Raw genomic sequence first — 21,883 nt, 5'->3', positions numbered from 1 at the left:
GCACATTAATGCTAATTTTTACAGGGCTGTTATTATGTCATTTTTACAGATGGGTAATTTTAGATATAAAACCTGTCTAAGTCTGAGGAGCAAATCACTGACACAGCCAGGATCACCTACACCCTGTTTGTCAAATGCTCTCAGCTCTCCATCATGGAAATTCATCCATAAGTAAAGAAGTATGTCACTTCATCTAAAGACTTACCAACAAAATATATTTGTGTATAAAGAGGGGGAGTATACAATCACAATGTATATAGATGAGATGCTAGTACAAGCTGTCTGATCTGTGCTCACAAGGCCGCCTCACTCTGAAGCCAATTGCACTGCCAGGATGCGGCCTAGTTTAGACAAACAACACTTCTCTTTTTATTCTCATGCTTTTTATTTTAATTTTGGCAATATTTACTTTTAGTCACAAGTCTGTGAAGTGATCTTATTTTAATACATTTAAGAATGCAAGGGATGGTAATATTTCTTAAAATGGAGATAGCAAACTATGACTTCTTAATGATTTTTTTTAGAAATCAAGAACCCATAAAAAGTACCTATACAATGCTTATTACATGTGTTCTAGTCAGAACTCCAAGGGGATCTTTAATATTAAAAGGCACTTGTTTGTGGAACAAATCAGGTCTTGAATGTCAATGAGAATGACTTAATTTTTTATGTGTGTCCCTCTGTAAAATTTGAAAATTTTGTATTTTACTGAAAGGCCAGAACATCTTGCTTTCACACAAATGTTTTGGCTTCTGGTATGCTGTACTGATAGTTTCTTGTCAAGGATTCTTCAAAATGACATCATTAGGGATAACTTTTTGATGTCTCTGAGCCAAAATATTTCTAAAATATGTTTACTTTAAATGAATACCAATGTGGGCCCTTTGTACCAAGGTTTGAGCTATACTCAGGAACAGTGAGAGCCATGGCATTTTGGGAATGAAATGACAGCAGGGTCCTTCTTCCAGATTCACTAAGCTCACAAAAGATTTTCTAATTATTTATGTATTTATTTAACAGTTTCATGCATTTTTGGTAGATATTTTGACCTATTTTTAAAATGTCATTAATTTTGTTTCCTGATTTTAAAATTCCGTATATATTTACTTCAAATATATGAAAAACATATATATATGTTTTATATATATGTATATATACATATATGTGTATATATACATATTTTATATATATGTATATATATAAAACATATATATGTTACATATATATAAATGTAAAGAAGAATATAAACATAACCTGTAATAAGCATCATTAACATTTTGATATGTTTCTCTCCCTATCAAAATCTATTTCTGTTCCAATACAAACTTTTTCTAAACTCGAGTGCAAAAATATAAAATAAAATAGAATGAAATGTGATCTATTTAGTTCCTGAATTCAGAAAATAAGAGTTTGGATAAAGAGGGACAACAAATTAGTCTTCTGTAAAACTCTTAACTATATTCAGATAGCTAGAAGGTTTACATTAAAATGTTATTATTGAAGAAATAATGTTCTTATTTTGCCTCATATTTTTAAGTAGGTAAGGTCATATAGGTTACACAAATTCAGCTTCTGCTAACATCTCCCTTCTCCCATTTTCTAATAATTTCTGAAAGTGTGGCCTTTTATATTTTTTAATGTAACATTCTTAAAATATATCTGACTAATGTCATTAAGTGCTTCTTTGTAATTAAAGCTCATAAAAACATATTTAAATGTTTTAATTTTTCAATTTAAATATTAAATATTGAATATATTTAATGTTGTGATGTTCAAAATTTAAATCTGAGCTATTTTTTTGTTCGTAATGTAAATCAGTGATAGGTGTTCAAGTACACATAAATAGTAACAAATGCCTAAGCAAACCTCTGTGTTAGCAAGTGAACTACTTGTTTGCTTTCTTTTGTAAATGTTCAAGTTTTTTTTTTTTTGAATCAATGAACAAGGAAGCCAGATCCAGATTCCCAGGGAGGAATCCTGAAAAGACAGAAACAGTCTTCTGCAGCACAGGAAATCTGTAAGCACCTAAACAAGGACAAGCAAGCTCCAGGGAAAATGACAATGTAAAGAACCTGCTCATTCAGGTCTATGGCCATAGAACCACCGTAGATATCCGAAAGCATACTAATTAGGGCAAGGTAAAATGCAATGACTTATTTAAAGAAAGATTATACTACTTACATATGTAACACAAACCAAAATTTAACGTGTAGTATATAAATCTCAAGCATGAAAATGTAAATTTCCTTTAAGTATATCTATTATTCTGTAATAGCATCATTAACATCTCTATCTCTTTATTTAATGGACAAAGTACACTGGTGTGAAAAGCCACACTTTAAGATTTGTGTAGGGCAATAAATAGACTCTTAAGCATCAGAAACCAAAAGTTCTATAAGAATATCACTCTTAAGAGTAATTTAGTAGAATAATACAAATGTGAAGGTCTTAGATTATACAAATTGAAATCAGGTAGTATTTCTTGAAGATCTGAGAACCAGTACCTTTATACCAGAAAACTATTTCACAGTTAGTTATATGTGAATTGGGAAGGAAGGAAGGAGAAGGTACAAAAAGTGGGAGCTGAAAAAAAATCTTTAGAAAGTGAAGGCAAACATTCAAACATTTTTTTTTATCCATCATCCAAAACAATGAACAACACATTTTTTTAAAAAGGTTCCCTCGTTCAAGTGACATTCAGTATAACCTACATGTACTGCTGGATCAAAGGGCCTTAAATTGAAAGCAATATGAGCTTAAACATATCTACACTAGCAAAATTTTATATGCTACCACCTTTGCCACTAGAGGCCTGGCATTTAAAATACCAACTGATACAGGAATTGTTAAGAACATGAGTTAGTTCCTACCTCTACATAGTCCTTGGCATGGCCCCAATCTCGTTTGGCATCCAGATTTCCCAAGCTAAAACATTCCAGTTGTCCAAGGTAAATCTTAGCTACTGACCGGCTAATTTTTCTAGTAACAAAATTAGCTCCTAAAAAGAGACAAAAGATGTATTATCAGTAGAATGCATTTGACATATAACAGTTTGGTGAACCAAACCCAACCTCAGCCTCTGGGCACTCCTTTTACTCTTTTCCCTCCTCTTCTTTAAAGTAATAATTTAAGGGGGCAAAAAAGAAAAAAAATAAAAGAAAAAGATCATTAACTGTCATTTAGATAAGTTAAGAAGCCCTAATTCTAAGCGTCACATCAGCTCTACTTTCATAACAAACATTTTTCTTTGGGGGACTTATGTCTTAACATTCCTAATTCGTTGCTGCAATATGCAACCCAGGCACTGGGCCAAGGAAAAGCTACCACAATGCCAGTTTTTAAACAGAAAATTCAAAAGGGTTATATAAAAGGAAGTGCCAGAATGGAAGACAGACATCTAAGACCACCCTGATTTTTTAAGGACATAAACATCATATATTCCTATTAATAAAGCTATTCTGGGACTCCTGGGGAGAGGGGGAGGACAGTAACTTAGCTTACAGAGTGTGTGACTGTTAAAAGTCACAAACAAGGAATGCATTTGAGTGGTCAACAAGGGGAGATTGCTTCTATTTAGAGGCTTGCATAGCCATCCAATTATAAAATAGGCTACAGTTCTAAATCAAAAGTTTCTCTATACTATACTTACTGCAGTGCTAGCTTCCAATTTCATTTAAGTGTTCCTGAAAAGAACAGGCTCCTGAATTCTTTATTAACATTTGAAATGAATGAATGAAAGGTGTCATATATTTAAGAAAGTAATGAAATTGTTTTAATGCTCTCTGGTCTTTAAAATAAACCTCCATTTATTTTTAAAAGGTCACACATATACACAAAAAGGATAAAATTAGAAGACACTGCTGAGACAATTTTACCCATACTCCTATACCTAGGCAAAGTTATCACAAAACATCAAGATGCCAAATTCTCAAGGTAATAACACACATATGAACTAGTCAATAATGGTTTCACACAGTTTAGGTAGATTACTATCATACTTTATCAATAACTTTATCTTTGTCCCTTTACAGATGAAGCAGGAAGGTGAATGTTGTGATGAAAACTTTTGGCTTCTACAGAAATTGGCACAGGAATAAGGGGAATTTTTCTAAATAGGTTTTCTAAATTTTGGCAAGAATATGGCCCATTGCAAGTTCAAACATATACTAGATTCACTTACTAAACAAACACAGTATATACATTTAAACCAATGCCATATAATTAAACATGACAATGGGACTTCCATGGAAATCCACATTTTCAGTTTCTCTTAGCAGTTCAAACAGTTCTTTCAGAAAGCCAAAATTTCAACTTTCTGTAGTAGTTTATATAACACACAGAGGTCCTGACTCAAAAAAGAACCTTTCAAAATGAAAAAATATTAGGTTAAAATTCTTCCCAATCTATCCCTGATTAGCAATTTTCTATTGACTTATAACAGTTTTTTTAATCCTCACCCCAGGATTTTAGAGAGAGAGTAAGGAAAAGAGAGAGAGAGAGAGAGAGAGAGAGAGAGAGAGAGGGAGAGAGACATCTATTGGTTGCCTCCTAAACAGGCCCTGATGCTGGATCCAACCCCACAACCTAAGTATGTGTCCTGACTGAAGATTGAGCCTACAACCTTTTGATGTACTACAGGATGACACTCCAACTAATTGAGCCATGCGGTCAGGGCCCTATCTTTCTATTCTAATGGGTAGACTATACTATTCTCCCAAAGCATACTAGATAAACCTGTGATGTCAAATCATTAAAAGTTCCCAACATGCAAGAGTTCAGATTATTCTATTTACCAGCATACTAATATTTAGGAGTCAAATGGAAGCACAAGTTCAAGCAATCCACTTAGACCCTATAGTGTCATGTTCATGCTTTCAACCAGTATAAACTGAGCACCTACCAAACACTGAGCACTAAGCTGGGGGATCTGCGAGTGAAGCAGCAGTCCCTACTCTCAAGCAGGACAGAAAGGGTAAGATAGACAAATCAGTGCTGCCAGAAATGAAATAACAGCTTTGCAAGGGCAGAAACAGTCCGGGCCTGTAACACCACTGCTCCACATGGTCAGAAGACACCTACCAAAAAAGAAGCCTGAATGAGTCTCCCAGTGAGGTCATGAAGGGAGTAATTAAGTTGTGAGACAGGGACAGTGATCCAGGTAGAAGGTACAAAACATGAAATCGTAGGGAGGAACCTTTCAGCAGGCCTTTCTCCTTAAGCTCATCTAGCAATGACGACAAGCATGAAACATTTGATGATGGCCACTGCTTTTAACAGTGCACTAAACTCTTCAGATGCAGAAACTCATTTAATTTTTCAGAGCAACCCACAGGTAAGAATTATTATTACCTGCATTTTGTAGAAAAGCAGCTGAGATTCAGAGAAGCTATGCAAATTGGCCATTCCAAAACAGGGTTCAAGTCAGTGTCAATGTGACTATGAAGCCCAGGCTCTACCTGACCAGATTTTACAATGGCATTCTAGGACTTATGGAGTCATTCTTAATCTAGATCCAAAAGTTATCTTGGATAACTAGTCAAATTCATTTGAAATTTCAAGTTCTTTAAAATTATTTTTTAGTTATATTTTAACAGCTATATTGAGATATAATTCACATACCATACAATTCATCCACTTAAGTGTATAATTCAGTGGCTTTTAGTGTACTTAGATATGGTGCAGTCAGAGCTACAGTGAATTCTGGAATATTTTCGTCACCACAAGAAGGAACTCCATATCATTTAGCAATCACTCCTCATTTTCTACCATCCCTTCTGCTTTAGGCAACCACTAATCTACTTTTTATCACTATAGATTGGCCTATTCTGAACACTTCATATGAATGGAATAATATGTAGTCTTTTATAACTGGCTTCTCTCACTTAGCATAATATTTAAAAGTTCACCTATATTACAATATAAATTAGTACTTCATTACTTCTTAATGGCTGAATAATATTCTATTATGTGAATATAACACACTTTACCTATTCATTTATCAGAAAATGGACATTTGGGTAGTTTCCATCTTCTGGCTATTGTGAATAATGCTCCTTATCCATGAACATTCATGGACAAGTTCTTACTTGGACATTTTTATTTCTCTTAGGTATATATCTAAAGGTGGAATTACTGGGTCACAGGGCAACTCTATGATTAATTTATTGAGGAACTGCCACACTGGTACTACAAAGTGTCTGCATCATTTCATGTGCCCATACCATTTCACATTCCCACCAGCAGTGAACAGTTCTTAATTCTCCACATCCTCCCATGCACTTGTTATGGCTTATTTTTTAGACAATAGTTATCCTACTGGATATTGAGTGTTATCTTGTAACAATTTTGATTTGATTTCTCTGATGACTAATGATCATCTTTATTTTCATGTGCTTTTGACCATTGTTTTATCTTCTTTGGAGAAATGTCTATTCAGATTCTTTGCCCATTTTTAAATTGTGTTACTTGTCTTTTTATTATTCGAGTTGTAAGAGTTCTTTATATATCATATTTTGCCATGTATAATGCACACTTACATTTTTTGGCCTAAACTTTCAGGGGAAAAAAAAACTTTTGTTTCAATCTTTTAATTCAATAACTTATTTATTTATTTATTTATATTTAGATACTTGTTTTTTTGTATTATAAAGGAATTTTGGAATTTATTTTTGAACATATTATGGTACAAGAATTTTTTAAAGTAATCTTTTCTAAGATTATTTATTTATTTATTTATTTATTTATTTTTAGACAGAGGGGAAGGGAGAGAGAAACAGAGGGAGAGAAACATCAATGTGTGGTTGTCTCTCATGTGCCCCCTACTGGGGACCTGGCCCGCAACCCAGGCACATGCCCTGACTGGGAATCAAACTGAACTCTTATGTTCACAGGCTGGCACTCAATCCACTGAGCTGCACCAGCTAGAGAATGGTAGAAGAAATTTTATATAAAAAATAATCAGAAAACACATGAACAGATAAAAGGTATTTCAGGTACTACCCATGTAAAATGTGCATCCTTATTTTTCCCTCAAAAATTTGGGCAAAAAAGTGCACATTAAGCACAGAAAAATATGGTATTCTGGATCCAAGTCCTTTATCAGATATATAATTTACAAATATCTTCTCTCATATTGGTTATATTTTCACTTTCTTGATGCTGTCTCTGATGCACAAAAGGTTTTTTTTATATTTTAAAGAAGTTCAGTTTGGCTAATTTTATATTTTTGTAGTATGAGGTTTCAGTGTCATATCCAAGAGGGTTATGCCTAGCCCAAGATCATGAAGATTTTCTCCTATATTTTAAAATAAATTTTATTGATTTTGTTCTTACATTTAGGTCTTTCATCCATTTGCATCTGTATGTACAGTTGTCCTAACACTGTTGAAAAGGTTATTCTTTCTCGCTTTGAATTGCCTTGACATCTTTTGTTGAAAATCAATAACTGTAAATAAGTGAGTTTATTTCTCACTTTTAGTCTATTCCATTGATCTATGTATCTATCCTTATGACATAACCACAAATTCTTGATTACTATAGCTTAACATTGAGTTTTAAAATCAAGAAGTGTGAGTCTTTTTTGTTCTTTTTTAAAGACTGTTTTAGCTATTTTCAGTCCCTTAAATTTCCATATGAATTTTATGATCAGCTTATTAATTTCTGCAAAATCCCAGTCAACTGGGATTTTTTTGATAAGAGATTGTGCTGAATCTGTAGATCAAGATGGGAAACACTGTTGTTTTAACAATACTATATCTTCCGATTGATGAGAACAAGATGTCTTCCCATTTATTTAGGTCTTTTAAAATTTTTATGAGTAATATTTAGTAGTTTCCAGAGAGTATGTTTTGTCCTTCTATTGTTAAATTTGTTCCTAAGTACTGTTCTCTTTGATCTCATAATGTAACTCTTCTTATTTTCATTTTAAGATTAATTTAAAAAATATTATTGCTACCATATGGTTTACAAGGTAATTCTTAGGAGAGGCTTAAAATAATTTTTAAAAATTTTGCTCTCTTCATTTTTACTCCTTATATCACAGGTGGCAAACACAAGGCCCACGGGCCAAATCTGGCCTTCCACCTTGTTTTATCCGCTTTGTTTCTACCCAGGGGCAGCACCGAGCTCCTTGCCCATAGTTAAGGAGTAGTTACATTTATACAGTCCTAAAGTTACATTCGGTCCTTTGAAGGCAACCACAAGGCTGATGTGACCCCTGGTGAAAATGAGTTTGACATCCCTGCCTTACATAGTTCTATCCTAGGAGAGAATGATATAAAATTATTATACACGAGGGCTAACACCTTAGAGGTCAATTTGTCCAACCATCTCAAATGTGCAGGTGAGGAAAGAGAGGCTGACTGACTGTCCATGTTCAGACAAATAGTCAAATCTGACCCCTATCTTGACCTACTTCATGCTGTTTTCAATAACTCACAGTGTAGTGCACTAGATTGCTTAAGTGGTTGGGCATTAGAACACATGTGGGTAGTAGAACTCCCATAATTATTTTAAATACATGCTTGGTTTCTAAGAACCTTAAACTAGAAGACCCTAGCTATGAAGATGACCAAGAAATGAATAGTTAGCTAAAGAACTGAAAGGAGTCCAGCTGTTAGTTAATAGCATAAACCATTTAATAAATTTAAAGTTACAGTTTCCTGTGTAAACTACCAATAAAGTAATATTTAACACTCCAAATTCAAAGGTACACTAATGTATATAAAACTATGCTGTAGAATATAAATCACTACAGCCATTTAAGGAATTAATTAATATTAACATGTCCTTGTATGTAAAATAAGAATAACAACAGTACTTGCCATGTAGTTTTGATATTTAAGTAAGAACATCTAGGTAATATAATTAGAAAGTTATAAATAAATATTAGCTGTTATTATAATTATTATATTACAATGTTAATAGTATCTATAATTAAGCCTCAATGAAAAGTTCAGATTTCTTAGTTCTTTTATGACTAGGTCTCTTAATTCTCTGATTTTAAATTTCTGAGATTAAGACCAAATCTAAATAAACAGCCAAAGGCAGGTATGCAGACTCATACAATATAGGTTACTTTTTCAATGTAAACTTGTTAACCTAGGAAAAATAGAGTACCCACAAAGATGCACATTATTAAGAGGGAGATCAATTAAAAAGAGTTTTAGTCGAAATATCAGTTCAAAGATTGAGACCATGAGTACTGATAGAATGGAAAGAACACAATTTCTGTTTCAGCTATATAGCAAATATGAAAATATTTAGCAAAATATTTTCAAATAATATTTATAAAATTAAAAAATATATAGCAAATATAAAAATATTATTATAATGTATTTAAAGTCAAAGCTGAGTCTCCAAGAAGTGCCCAGGTAAAGGGGGAGCTCCAGAGAACAGGTCATGGGCAGCCATTAAGGGGTCTATGATGGGAACAGAACCTAATGATGCCAGGTCAGGACCTGAAAATAGATTGCAGGTTTAATATCTAATCCAAGCAAAGGATAAGGTCTTTCAGACAGAACATTGGAAACAGGGTTATACACCATGTGAGTTATTAATAATCCCATTACTTTTGGACTTCTGGCCAAGATGGAGGCATAGATAGACACACTATGCCTCCTTGCAAAACCAAAAGAAGAACAACAACTACTTAAAAACAAAAAAAAACAATAAGAACTGACAGAAAATCAAACTGTATGGAAGTCTGATAACCAAGGAGTTAAAGAAAACACATTCATCCAGACTGGTAAGAGGCGTAGAGACAAGCAGTTGGGCAGAAAGAACTGCAGCAAGTTGGCAGCTGGTGCAGTAGGCAGTCCAACATTCGCACACAGATAAATGGGGAGGAACAACTGGGGAGCTAGACAGACCACACAACCCTGGGTTCTGGTGCAGGGAAATAAAGCCTCAAACCTCTGATTGAAAACACCAGTGGGAGTTGAGGCGGCAGTAGGAGAAACTCCCAGCCTCACAGGAGAATGTGATAGAGAGAGACCCACAGGGTCCTAGAATTTATACAAACCCACCCACCCACCCACCCAGGAATCAGTACCAGAAGTGCCCAATTTGATTGTGGGTAGCAAGGGAAGTGACTGAAAACTGGCAGAGAATGGAGCAAGCACCATTGTTCCTTCTGGAACCACTCTCCCACATACAGCATCACAACATAGTGACATGGGTTGCCCCACCCTGGTGAACAACTAAGGCTCTGCTCCTTATGTGTAACAGGCATACCGAAACAACAAAAAAAAATGGCCCAAATAAAAGAACAGATCAAAGCTCCAGAAAAATACAACTAAGCAACGAAGAGATAGCCAACCTATCAGATGCACAGTTCAAAACACTGGTAATCAGGATGCCCACAGAATTGGTAGAATATGGTCACAATATAGAGGAAAAAATGAAGACTATGCTAAGTGAAATAAAGGAAAATGTACAGGGAACCAATAGTGATGGGAAGGAAACTGGGACTCAAATCAATGGTATGGACCAGAAGGAAGAAAGAAATATTCAATCAGAAAAGAATGAAGAAACAAGAATTCAAAAAAAAATGAGGAGAGTCTTAGGAAACTCCAGGACATCCTTAAACATTCCAACATCAAAATCATAAGGGTGCCAGAAGGACAAGAGGAAGACCAAGAAAGTGGAAATTTATTTGAACAAATAATGAAGGAGAACTTCCCTAATCTGGCAAAGGAAATAAACTTCCAGGAAGCTCAGAGAGCCTCAAAGAAGTTGGACCCAAAGAGGAATACACCAAGGCACATCATAATTACATTAGCCAAAATTTAAAATAAGGAGAGAATCTTAGAAGAAGCAAGAGAAAAGGAGACAGTTACCTACAAAGGAGTGCCCATAAGACTGTCAGCTGATTTCTCAAAAGAGATCTTGCAGGCAAGAAGGAGCTGGAAGAAGTATTCAAAGTCATGAAAGGCAAGGACCTACATCCAAGATTACGCTATCCAGCAAAGTTATCCTTTAGAATGGAAGGGCAGATAAAGTGCTTCCTAGATAAGATCAAGTAAAAGGAGTTCATTATCACCATTATCACCATTATCACGCCTTTATTACAGGAAATGTTAAAGGGACTTATCTAAGAAAAAGATAAAAAATATGAACAGTAAAATGACAACAAACTCATAACAACAGAACCTAAAAAACAAAAACAAAATAAAATAGGCAAACAACTAGAACAGGAATAGAATCACAGAAATGGAGATCACATGGAGGGTTACCAGTGGAGGAGTGGGAAGGGGAGAGAGAAGTAAAAGGTACAGAGAATAAATAGCATAAATGGTAGGTAGAAAATAGACAGGGGAGGGTAAGAATAGTATAGGAAATGTAGAAACCAAAGAACTTATATATATATGACCCATGGACATGGACAGTGGGGGGGGGGGTGGAATGTGGGTGGGAGGGGGTGTACAGGGCAGATGGGAATAAAGGAGGGGAAAAGGGACAACTGTAGAGCATAATCAATATTATATATTTTAAAAATAATTCTATTACTATTATCAGTGCTATTATCTTTTTTAAAAGATTTTATTTATTTATTTTTAAAGAGAGGGGAAGGGAGGAAGCAAAAGAGGGGGAGAAATATCAATCAGTTGCCTCTAACTTGCTCCCAACTGCGGAACTGGCCAGCAACCCAGGCTTGTGCCCTCACTGAGAATTGAACCTGCAACCTTTTGGTTTGCAGGCTGGTGCTCAATCCACTAAGCAAGTGTTTCAACTTTTTAGTTGCCTTATCAGTAAAATAGAATAATAATCCATACTAAGAATCAAATGAGACACAAGTCAAAGGTTGTATCTCAGAACACTGTATCAGCATAAAGTACTTCTATTAGTTATCAAAGTCTACTGTCTTAGATATTTTTACTGTGATAAATCTTTAAAAAGTATTAAGGCCTAGTACTGGTCAGGTGGCTCAGTTGATTAGAATGTTATTCTGCACACCAAAATGTCGCAGGTTCAATTTTCCTTCTGCTTTGTGTGTCTGTGTCTCTGCCTTTTCTGTTTCTTATGAGAACACTAGCCATTGGATTTAGAGTCTACCCTGGCAATTCAGAATGATCTCTTTATCCCCAAATCCTTAACCTAATTATATATGCAATGGTAGGACCATTTTTCTGAATAAGGTCACATTCACAAATTCTGGGCAGTAGGCTATGATCCTCATAGCCCACTATGAGGATCAAGGATTAGAATAGTTGAGGAAATATGATAAAACATGAATCAAGTATTATATTGTATTAATATCACCTTAGGGGTAATTATATATCTTTTATGAGCACAATAGTCAAACAGAGTCTCCAAATGCAAAAGACTAATTTAAAGGTGATAAAATAAGTTTTGTCTCTATTTAAACTCTATAAGTTTGATTCTGTTAATAAAATAAATTTCCTCTCTATTTAAGTTCTGCAAATTTGTCTCAGTTAATAGAAACAGTTCCCTGGGTGTCTTTCTTCACATCTATTTATAATTTTAGACTAGAGATGCTGTGTATAGTTCTGTATACACAAAGTTTTGGTAAACTTTGTTCCTCATCATTCCTTTTTGAATATTTCCTCTAACATAATTTCCTTCCTTCTTAAAATAAATTCTTTAGAAATTTCTTTAATGCGGATAAATTGTATGGCTCATATTTAAAAGATAGTTTTGCTCATTTTACAATTCCAGGTTGAAAATCATTTTCTCTTAGCATGCTGAAAGTATTGTTCTACTGCCTTATCAGGTTTCCTTTTGTTGCTGTCAGTAGCGTGCAGTCTAACTGTCATGGCTTTGTGGGTTGTCTTTTTTTCTCCTCATTAGTTTAGAAATGTTTATTTTGTCTTCAGTATCCTAAAGTTTCAATTCCATGTGTATAGATATGATTTTCTGCTTTGTGTACACAGTGCTTCTGTATCTGTGTCTCCTATATCAGGTCTAGAAATTTCTTAATAACCATCTCTTCAAACAATACCTCTTCTTCACTCTATTTTCCCTTTCTATTTCCTTCTAGAAAAGAATACTAGATGCTCTCTCTCTCTACCTCTACTAACAATTTTCATCTTTTTATCCTTCTTTGCAAATTCTGAATAATTTAGATCCATCTAATTTCCCCTCAGTAGTCTAATATTTAAGGAAGATGTTTAATTGTTTATTTTAATAATTTTTATATCTAACATTCATTCTCTTTTTTAAATCTGCCTGGATATTTTTATGTTCTGTTGTTGTTTACTTATCATGATGTATCATTTTAAAAAAAATATTTTTATTTATGTATTTTTAGAGAGGGGAAGGGAGGGAGAAAGATAGGGAGAGAAACATCAATGTGTGGTTGCCTCTTGCGTGCCCTCTACTGGGGACTTGGCCTGTAACCCGGGCATGTGCCCTAGACTGGGAACTGAACCAGAGACCCTTTGGTTTGCAAGCCCGCTGTTGGGAATTGCCCTGCCTGGTTTCAGAAGGTGTAACTCCCACCAAGGCTAAGGCTGAGGGAGTGACCTTGGACCATAAGCCACTAAGGAGACAAAAGCTTATCTCCCTGGCAGAAGCTCTGCTCCCTGGCAGAAGCTCTGCTTCTGCTCCTTTTACTTCATCCATAAATGGCCCCCAATGCTTGGTTGGTTAGCCAATGATGGGTAAGATTCCCCAAGGGGGGAATGACCTAAGATAGGCACGATCACGTGGGAGGCCCCCAAGGAAGGACTTTGGGGGCTACAGCAAAAGGGGGACCTATCCCTTTGGGGGGGCCCTCGTCCCTAGGCTTTGACAAAGCCTGAGTCCTCATTCTGTCTGTGAGAAATGTCCTAATCTCCTGGCTGCCTGACTTAAGCCTGAAACAATGACAGAGGGTGGTGTAGCCCTGTGCTGGAAAGGGTGGGTTCCCTGGGCAATCAGGCCTAAGAAAGAATATGTAAAATCCTGTGAAACCTGCTTGGTTTAGAATGCTCTCAATTAAATGATAAGGGTCCAAGCAAGAAGTAAGTTTGTTCCTCAAAGTTTAACAGCTCCTTAGTTATCTGACCCTGACTCAAAATAGGCCCTCAGAGGTCTTTGTTATCTATTGTTTGATCCTTCTGCCTCACAATGATTAATGAGCTTTACCTGTATTCCTGTGCAAACTGAACCTAGTAAAAGCCCATTGAAGAACAGGCTCTTGGCCCTTCTCTTTTGAGAGATCAGCCACCTTTTTTCCCAAAGCAGATCATGTCTTGGTAGACTTATTCTCATCTGTGGCAGCAGCGGGGTGGGGGCCCTGTGGGCAGAGCCCCCCCACAGCCTGCATTCAATCCACTGAGCCACACCAGCCAGGGAGATGTATCATTTTTTAAATTTAAATATGCTTTACTAATTTTATATTCTGTATTTAATAAGTCCAATATTTACAGTTCTTGAGGGACTAATTCTTGTTATTTCTGGTGACTCTGACTAATGAGTCATTTTTGTTCCCTTGTGCATTTGGTGATACTAATAGTTCATATTTACTAATTTTAACCTGCCAGAGACCAGAGGATATTTCTGAGAAGAATGGTTTCCTCCTTGCAGGCAAGAAGGGGCAGGAAAGAACTATTGGAAGTCATGAAAGGCAAGGAACTACATCCAAGATTATTCTATCCAGCAAAGCTATCCTTTAGAATGGAAGGGCAGATAAAGTGCTTCCCAGATAAGGTCACAGGTAAAAGGAGTTCATCATCACCCAGCCATTATCATATGAAATGTTAAAGGGACTTATCTAAGTAAAAGAAGATAAAAAATATGAATAGTAAAGTGACAAGAAACTCACAACTATCAACAAATGAACCTAAAAAAAGAAAAACAATGAAAACAAAAACTAAGCAAACAACTAGAACAGGAACAGAATCAGAGATATGAACATCACATGGAGAAATTTCAGTGGGGAGGGGGAACGGAGGAATAGCAGGGAAAAGGCACAGGGAAGAAGTATAATTGGTAGGCATAAAGTAGATGGGGAGAGATCAAAAATGGTATAGGAAACAGAGAACTCAAAGAACTTATATGTACAACCATGGACATGAACTAAGGGGTGGGGAATGCTGGAGGGTTAGGGGGTGCAGGGTGGAGAGGGGATAAAGGGGGAGAAATTGGGAAAATTATAATAGCATAATCAAAATATACTTAAAATTTTAAAAAAGAGAGAAAAAGAAGAAGAATGGCTCCCTCCTGAAACAGTCTGCATTTGTTTCTGTTGGAAACTGGGAGACACTAACTCAGGTGACATTTCATCACCTTCCACAGTCTCCAGGTTAATACAGTTACATTCTTCTGTTTTGTTGCTGTCTATGGCCAAAACCTAAGCCTTCTAATTACAGAAGTGGGGCAGTCCCAAAAGGCCTTTTTATGTCAAAGCTTCATATTAAATGAGGATTGGACACCACTTTTGTGTCTATAGTGGTCCCCATCTACCAGTGAGGGAGAAGATGAAGACAAGATTTAGAAAAAATCGCCCTGCACATCTCGATGTATGTTGATAACTATGCCACCTTTTACATGTTTATTTTTATTTTCACATTAAACATTCAGAAAATTTTGATTTTTATGTTTTATTTTCTGTGGAGTTTGTCTTTATAATGAATAGGTGTTTATAAAAATATATTAATAAACCTGAAATTTGTCTCATTGTTTGGCTCACAGTATTTGTCTGGCTCAAATACAATCATTTGTCATCATTTTTTTGTACACAAGGAAAACTATACTTCTTTTCCGTATGAAATTATGGAACACAACATCATCTTGTCTGTGTGGTTCTTCCTCTGGGCCTCACTACCTGTACGGACAGATGACGAAGACCTGCTGGGAGACCACTGCACCATCAACACACAGGGGGTGGTTCAGATACAGGACTAAAGCCAAATCTCTAACTTCCTGGTGTTGTTCTTGTGTCCAATCCTTACATCAATGTGTGTGTGTGCATGTGCACATATTCCTTGTTTTAAATTTTCTACTCTAATATCACAAAGTATGCCAGCATACTATTCCAAAGTCAAACATCTCCTAAACCAGAAATTGAAAGAAAGGGAGAATTGCCAAATTTACAAAACATACACCTTAAATTACCAGCATTAAACTTTAAGACATGTATAGTTGCACACTTACTGAAATGAAAGAATTAGCTCATCTGTTAAATCACAACTTACCACAATTTATTATACTTCAATAGAGTTTTATTTTTTTAATGAAAAATGCAACATTGGACATCTTATTATGATCAAGTGGAACTAAAGGAAGAAACATTGAAATAGATATAGTAAGTCCTACTAAGGACAATTCTCCTGCTTATCACATTAAACAAAGTCACTTCTTTTTCAGACATATATTTCATTATGGCCCTGCAATTGTACTAGCAAACTTCTAAGAAGCAAGGTAGTGCTGACATGTGGCAAATTGTACTGTTGGTATGTATATATGTACATACAATTGTGTGTGAACACATACATGTATGTAAAATTTATTCCCGTCAGAACCCAAATAGTATTTGAAGTAACCACAATTTCTATAATAAAAATTCAACTCCATTGCCTAGTATTTCACCCAAAAGCTTTTGATTTAAAGGGCTTTTGGCATTAAATTACAATGACAGTTTGGACAACATTCACTGGAAAATAGAAATCATTCCAATTACCCTGAACCCCACATGAACCTCTGCTTGAGGGTCCTGCTTTTCCCCCTGTGGTAATCTCTGGCCGCCCCACTGAGAACTGCCTGGGCCATGGCTTAGTGTGGACAGGGTGTAGAAAGAAGAGACACTGGGAAGGTCATGGCTGACTGAGCAGACTACTGAGATCAGAGAGCTCATACCTCATTTGCTCACCAAGTCCTGCCAAGAGCAACACTACTTAACTGCAGGTACTCAAAATCCAACAGGCATGCTTAAAGGAATCTCAGGCTTACAAGAGGACCATTCACAATGTGCATTTGTTAGGAATAGCTACCAACTTTTGGCAACTATTAATAAGTATGTGTTTTAAAGAGAAAGGTTCAAACTACTTTGCTATTTGCATCAAATGCTGAATTCCTTTTCTACTCAGAGTAGATAATTCAAATTTATAAATCCTCATTTTGGGTTACTCAACTCAGACATTATTGACATTTTAGGCAAGATTCTTCTTTTTTTTTCCTGGACACTGTCCTGTGCATTGCAGAGTGTTTGGCAGTATCCTTGGCTTTTTATTCACTAGATGCTAATAGCATCCTCCTCCCCACTGGTGATAAACAAAAATGTCTCCAGACCCTGCCAAATTTTACTTGCGGAGACAAACTGCTCCCCTTGAGAACCACTGCCTTAGTCAAACACATCAACCCTAACAAAGACAAAATCCCATAAAATTAAAACAAATTATATAAGTGCTAACCTTATCCACAGATACACTGTGTTATTTTAAGTCTATTTGAACATTGACCAAATATCAGGGAACTAACAATCATGAAATATTTAAGCCATGATAAGACAGGGTTAGATTCCTCTAAAGGCGAAGTGAATATATGAGTCTGGCCTCCCCAGGAGGGTCTAGGTGAAAAGCACACATTTGGGAAATACTGATGTGTAGATGGTATTTCAAGTCCTGAGGCTGGTTAAGACCACCAAGAGAGCAAAGTGAGCAAGGAAACAGAAATGGCCCAAGAACTGAATCCACTGATGTTTTGAAGTCAAACAGGTTAGGGAGCAGCAGCAATGATGACCAAAAAGGAGAAAGCAGTGAGGCTGAAGGAAAACAAGAGCATGGAAGAATCCTGAAAGTCTGGAAATTATGTAACCAGGAAGCTGTTAATCTCCACTCCTGCTGGTCAGGGAGGAAGACAAAGGACAGATGGAAAAATGACAGCTGTTTATGACAGCTTCAAGGTGATTGGGGACCCTGTTCAGAGCGATTTAGAGAAATGTGGACAAAAAGCCCAATGGGTGAGAGGGTTCCAGAGAGAATGGACAAGAGATTTTAAAGAGGAGTACAGACCACTTTCTTCAGGACTGGTGCTCTACTCATGTGGTAAAGAGGTGAGACTGAGAGGATTGTATTTCAAGATGGGAGAAAAAGTAGCATTTTTGCATGCTAAAGGAAATAAAGTGCAGCTGAAGAGATAGGCCACCTTAGGAGCCAGCATAATATAAAGGATAAACCCAGGGGTTCAGGAGTCAAGCTGCTGGGGTTCAAATCCTGTGCCTTTACTTTCTGTGGAAAGGTAATTTAATCTCTTTAAATTTCTGTCTCCTCACCTATAAAATGATATAACCATACCTTCTTAAGAGCTTTGTGGTGAGAACTAAAAGAAATGGGTGAAAAACAGAGTGCCCTACATACGGTAAGGCCTAAGCAAGTATGTTAGTTGCTGTTACTTAGCATTATAAGTAACACTAACATGTTAGTAGCTTTTTAAAAAATGGAAGCTATTAGCTCAGGAGCCCTTCATACTTCCTAGTTAGGTTTCTGCGTCTGCCTTGCACAGTGAAGCTGCTGTGGTTTCTGAGCCAGAGGTTTGTACCAGAGTGGAGGACAGGGTGTGTAGGACTGCCTGTAAAGAAAATGAGAAATTTCCCTGAGGCCTATATATTGCCTGCCTTGACAGTTTCTTCTTGAAGTATTTATAAATCAGGATGTCTGCACTGTTAGTAGAAGAAGATTCATTATTTATCATCCCAACTCCAGATGAAGAGGAAAAGATTACAAGAATGAAGTTGGAGGAGGATCCTGGTGGTGAAGAGGGATCAAGTATTCCTTGGAACCATCTACCTGACCAAGAGGTTTTCCAACAGCGATTCAGGCGGGCGGTTTGGATACCAAGATTCACCTGGGCCCCGTGGAAATTTGTGAGCCAACTTCAAGGACTTTGCCATCTATGGCTTAGGCCAGAGACATGCAAAGGAACAAATCCTGGAGTTAGTAGTCCTGGAGCAGTTTATTGCCATCCTCCCCAAGGAGCTGCAGACTAGGGTTTGAGAGCATCATCCAGAGAATGGAGAGAAGGCAGTGATGGTGCCAGAGGATTTAGAGAGTGAACTAGATGACCCTGGACAGCCAGTTTCTCTCCATCGCCAAAACCAGGAAGTGCTGGTAATGGAGATTGTATCTCAAGAAGAAGCTCAGGGATTACCAAGTTCTGAGCTTGATGCTCTGGAAAACCAGCTGAAGTGGGCATCCTGGGAGTTCCATTCCCTAAGGCACTGTGATGATGATGCTAGGACTGAAAATGAATCATTAGCTCCAAAGCAGGAGATTCCACCAGCAGTAGAATCTCATGCAGTTCCTGGCACTCTCAATACAGGTGTTCCTCAGATTTTTAAATATGGAGAAACCTGTTTCCCTAAAGGCAGATTTGAAAGAAAGAGAAATCCTTCTAGAAAGAAATAACATATATGTGATAAATGTGGAAAACACTTCAGTCAGGGCTCAGCCCTTATTCTTCATCAAGGAACCCAGAGCAGAGAGAAACCCTATGGATGTGTTGAATGTTGGAAGGCATTCAACAGAAGCTCTATCCTTGTGCAACAACAGAGGGTTCATGTTGGAGAAAAACCTTACAAATGTTTTGAATATGGAAAAGCCTTTAGTCAGAATTCTGGGCTTATTAATCATCAGAGAATCCATACTGGGGAGAAACCTTACAAATACATTCAGTGTGGGAAATCCTATAGTCAAAGCTCAAATCTTTTTGGACATCAGCGAAGGCACAATGCAGAAAAACTTCTGAATGTTGTGAAGCTTTAAATTTTTTTTTTAAAAAGTCAGCACTCAAATGTTTTTCTTCATAAATGAAGACAAAATAAAAAACATGGAACGATACATAGTACTTTGGTTTCCCTATAAGAACGTTAAAAAATCCACTGGGAAATGTAGAAAATTGTCATCCATCATCATTATTTTGTCCTGAAAGAAATGATGTCATACCTGTCTAGAAACTGAAATTTTAACCTTAATTCAGGTATTAATCCCTAAATCTTCCATGTGATGTTTATATTTTTATTGTTTTTTTTCCAAATAATCTAGATTCTTTGTCCCCCTTCTTAAAATGTTCTTTTGTAGACAAAAAAAAAAAAAAGATTTGTGCTTAAAGATACTAGTCTTAGAAGACTCAGAAAGCAGCCCAGGAAAAAGGGAATATGCTAAAAAACATTAAGCTAGTGTCAGAGGCCAAGGAGCAAGTGGCCACAGGGCATGTTCACCCCATCAGCTGGAGGAAAGGACCTTGGGGTAGGGCAGCCACCTTGGATGCCAAGCAGGTAAGGCTTCAAAGTGAGCAGTAACTACTCTCAGGAACCCTTCCTACTGGCGGATGTACCATCCAGATCCTAAAGCATGTCTCATGGGGAGCATTCAACTCCCAGAATCCCCCACCAGCAATCCATTCTAGAAAAATGATTTCATTTCCATAACCATCAGTCTTAATTAAAAAAGCAGTCCAAAGTCTCCTGTTGATCTGTTAGAGAGGTATACATTACTTTTTCTTTTTCTTTTTTTCATATAGCATATATTGCAGTGCTTGGTATAGAAGAGTAGATTATACCCATTTTTTAATATTTTCATTCCCCCGCCTTATATTCATCTCCTATAAGGAATAATTCCCTTTGAAGGTTTAGGAAACATTCCCAAATGTCTAGCACTAGATTAAATGTCTACCACAAACTTCTGAGAGTGTATAGTTCTATGGCTATCTATAAGAATGTATATCAGTATTCAGGTTCTTAACAATATTCATTTTGTCTATCTCCAATGAAATTGATCAGTGTTCCTCTGAGAAACTCCTTCTTCCTTAAAAAAAGATTTTTCTCTTTTGTACAAATTCATTGTTAGGATCTTAAGAGGCACCTGGGCCAGAACTGAGATGTTTCCTGTGTACTTCAAAAGAGCCTTCTTTAACATCTTGTAGGTACTGGGGCTTCCTTTATTCCATTGATAAAATTATGCTGCATACTTACCTTTCTCACAGCCAGGAAATGTTTCTTTGTGATCAGATTGTATTTTCACTTCCTTAATTGCATCTCATTATGGGCTACTTATCCTCATGCACATCCTGCTTTAGCGCCTTTTATGAAACCTGAAACTCACTAGACGTTTAAGAAGTTTTATTATAATGATCTGCTATTCTGGCAGTAATAAGCCTTCTTTAACATAAATTTTTGCCTGCTCTGGGAATTTATACTCTACCCATCATTCAGGTCTATCCAGACCACAAATGTCTGTATAATAACTGGAAATGTTCACTAAACCAGGACGGTATTGAGATGGTAAAAATAATTTATTGAGAGTGATTGAGCCCAAATTTTAAGAAGATCCAAGTACAACTTATTAAATGTATTTAGGTGAACTTGAGGCCCCAGTATTCCATCAGCCTGTAGCTACAAAGGCGGTCAGAAGCAGCATCAGGGTCCAACTTTTGCTGACTCAGTACCCCTACCTGCTGATTCCCAAACAATTCTGGGAGTTCCTGAGAAATGTTAAATATTCTTAAGAACAGTTGTCTAAAGTTCTCACCCTCCTAGCACTGAACTACTTTAGAGAAGAACCACGGTTACCAGCGTTCTCCACAAGAACTCTAATCGCCGCAAAGGCTCCTATACTCCAAGAGTTCAGAGCTGCTCAGGTCCTGAGGTTCTAAGGGCCAATGTACCTCCTTCAATGAATTGTGCTTCACAAATGAATTTGGGGAGATGCCGCCTTCCTAATGGTCTCAATTTATAATCTGATCCCCAAAGGTATCTCCGGCATCCCTAGGTTCCTAGTCTCACAAATTTCTACGAGAAAAAACAAAAAGCTTGTATTCCTATACTGCCTTTACTTTGTAACACCTCTCCTTTCTCATACCTGGTTAAATGTCTGAACATCAAAAAGTTACCAATCCTACTCTTCATCTTAGTTCAGGCTAAGCTGTACTTGCTGTAAGTGTATTT

General features: G+C 36.6%; 1 protein-coding gene and 1 pseudogene across 1 annotated transcript in view; one reads left to right on the top strand and one right to left on the bottom strand.

The window, feature by feature from the left end:
• The window catches only part of GMDS (GDP-mannose 4,6-dehydratase), a 702,352-nt gene that overhangs the window by 379,238 nt on the left and 301,231 nt on the right, over positions 1-21,883 (bottom strand). The window contains exon 7 of the mRNA XM_045841727.1: positions 2,871-2,998. Within this exon, the coding sequence (XP_045697683.1) occupies positions 2,871-2,998 (128 nt within the window). The remainder of the gene's footprint in view (positions 1-2,870; positions 2,999-21,883) is intronic.
• Positions 18,593-19,703, top strand: LOC123820788 (annotated as a pseudogene).

Source organism: Phyllostomus hastatus, unplaced genomic scaffold, assembly GCF_019186645.2.
Source record: "Phyllostomus hastatus isolate PE091 unplaced genomic scaffold, TTU_PhHast_1.1 phas_contig_37, whole genome shotgun sequence".
NCBI classification, from domain to species: domain Eukaryota; kingdom Metazoa; phylum Chordata; class Mammalia; order Chiroptera; family Phyllostomidae; genus Phyllostomus; species Phyllostomus hastatus.
This window is presented reverse-complemented; position numbering and strand designations above follow the sequence as displayed.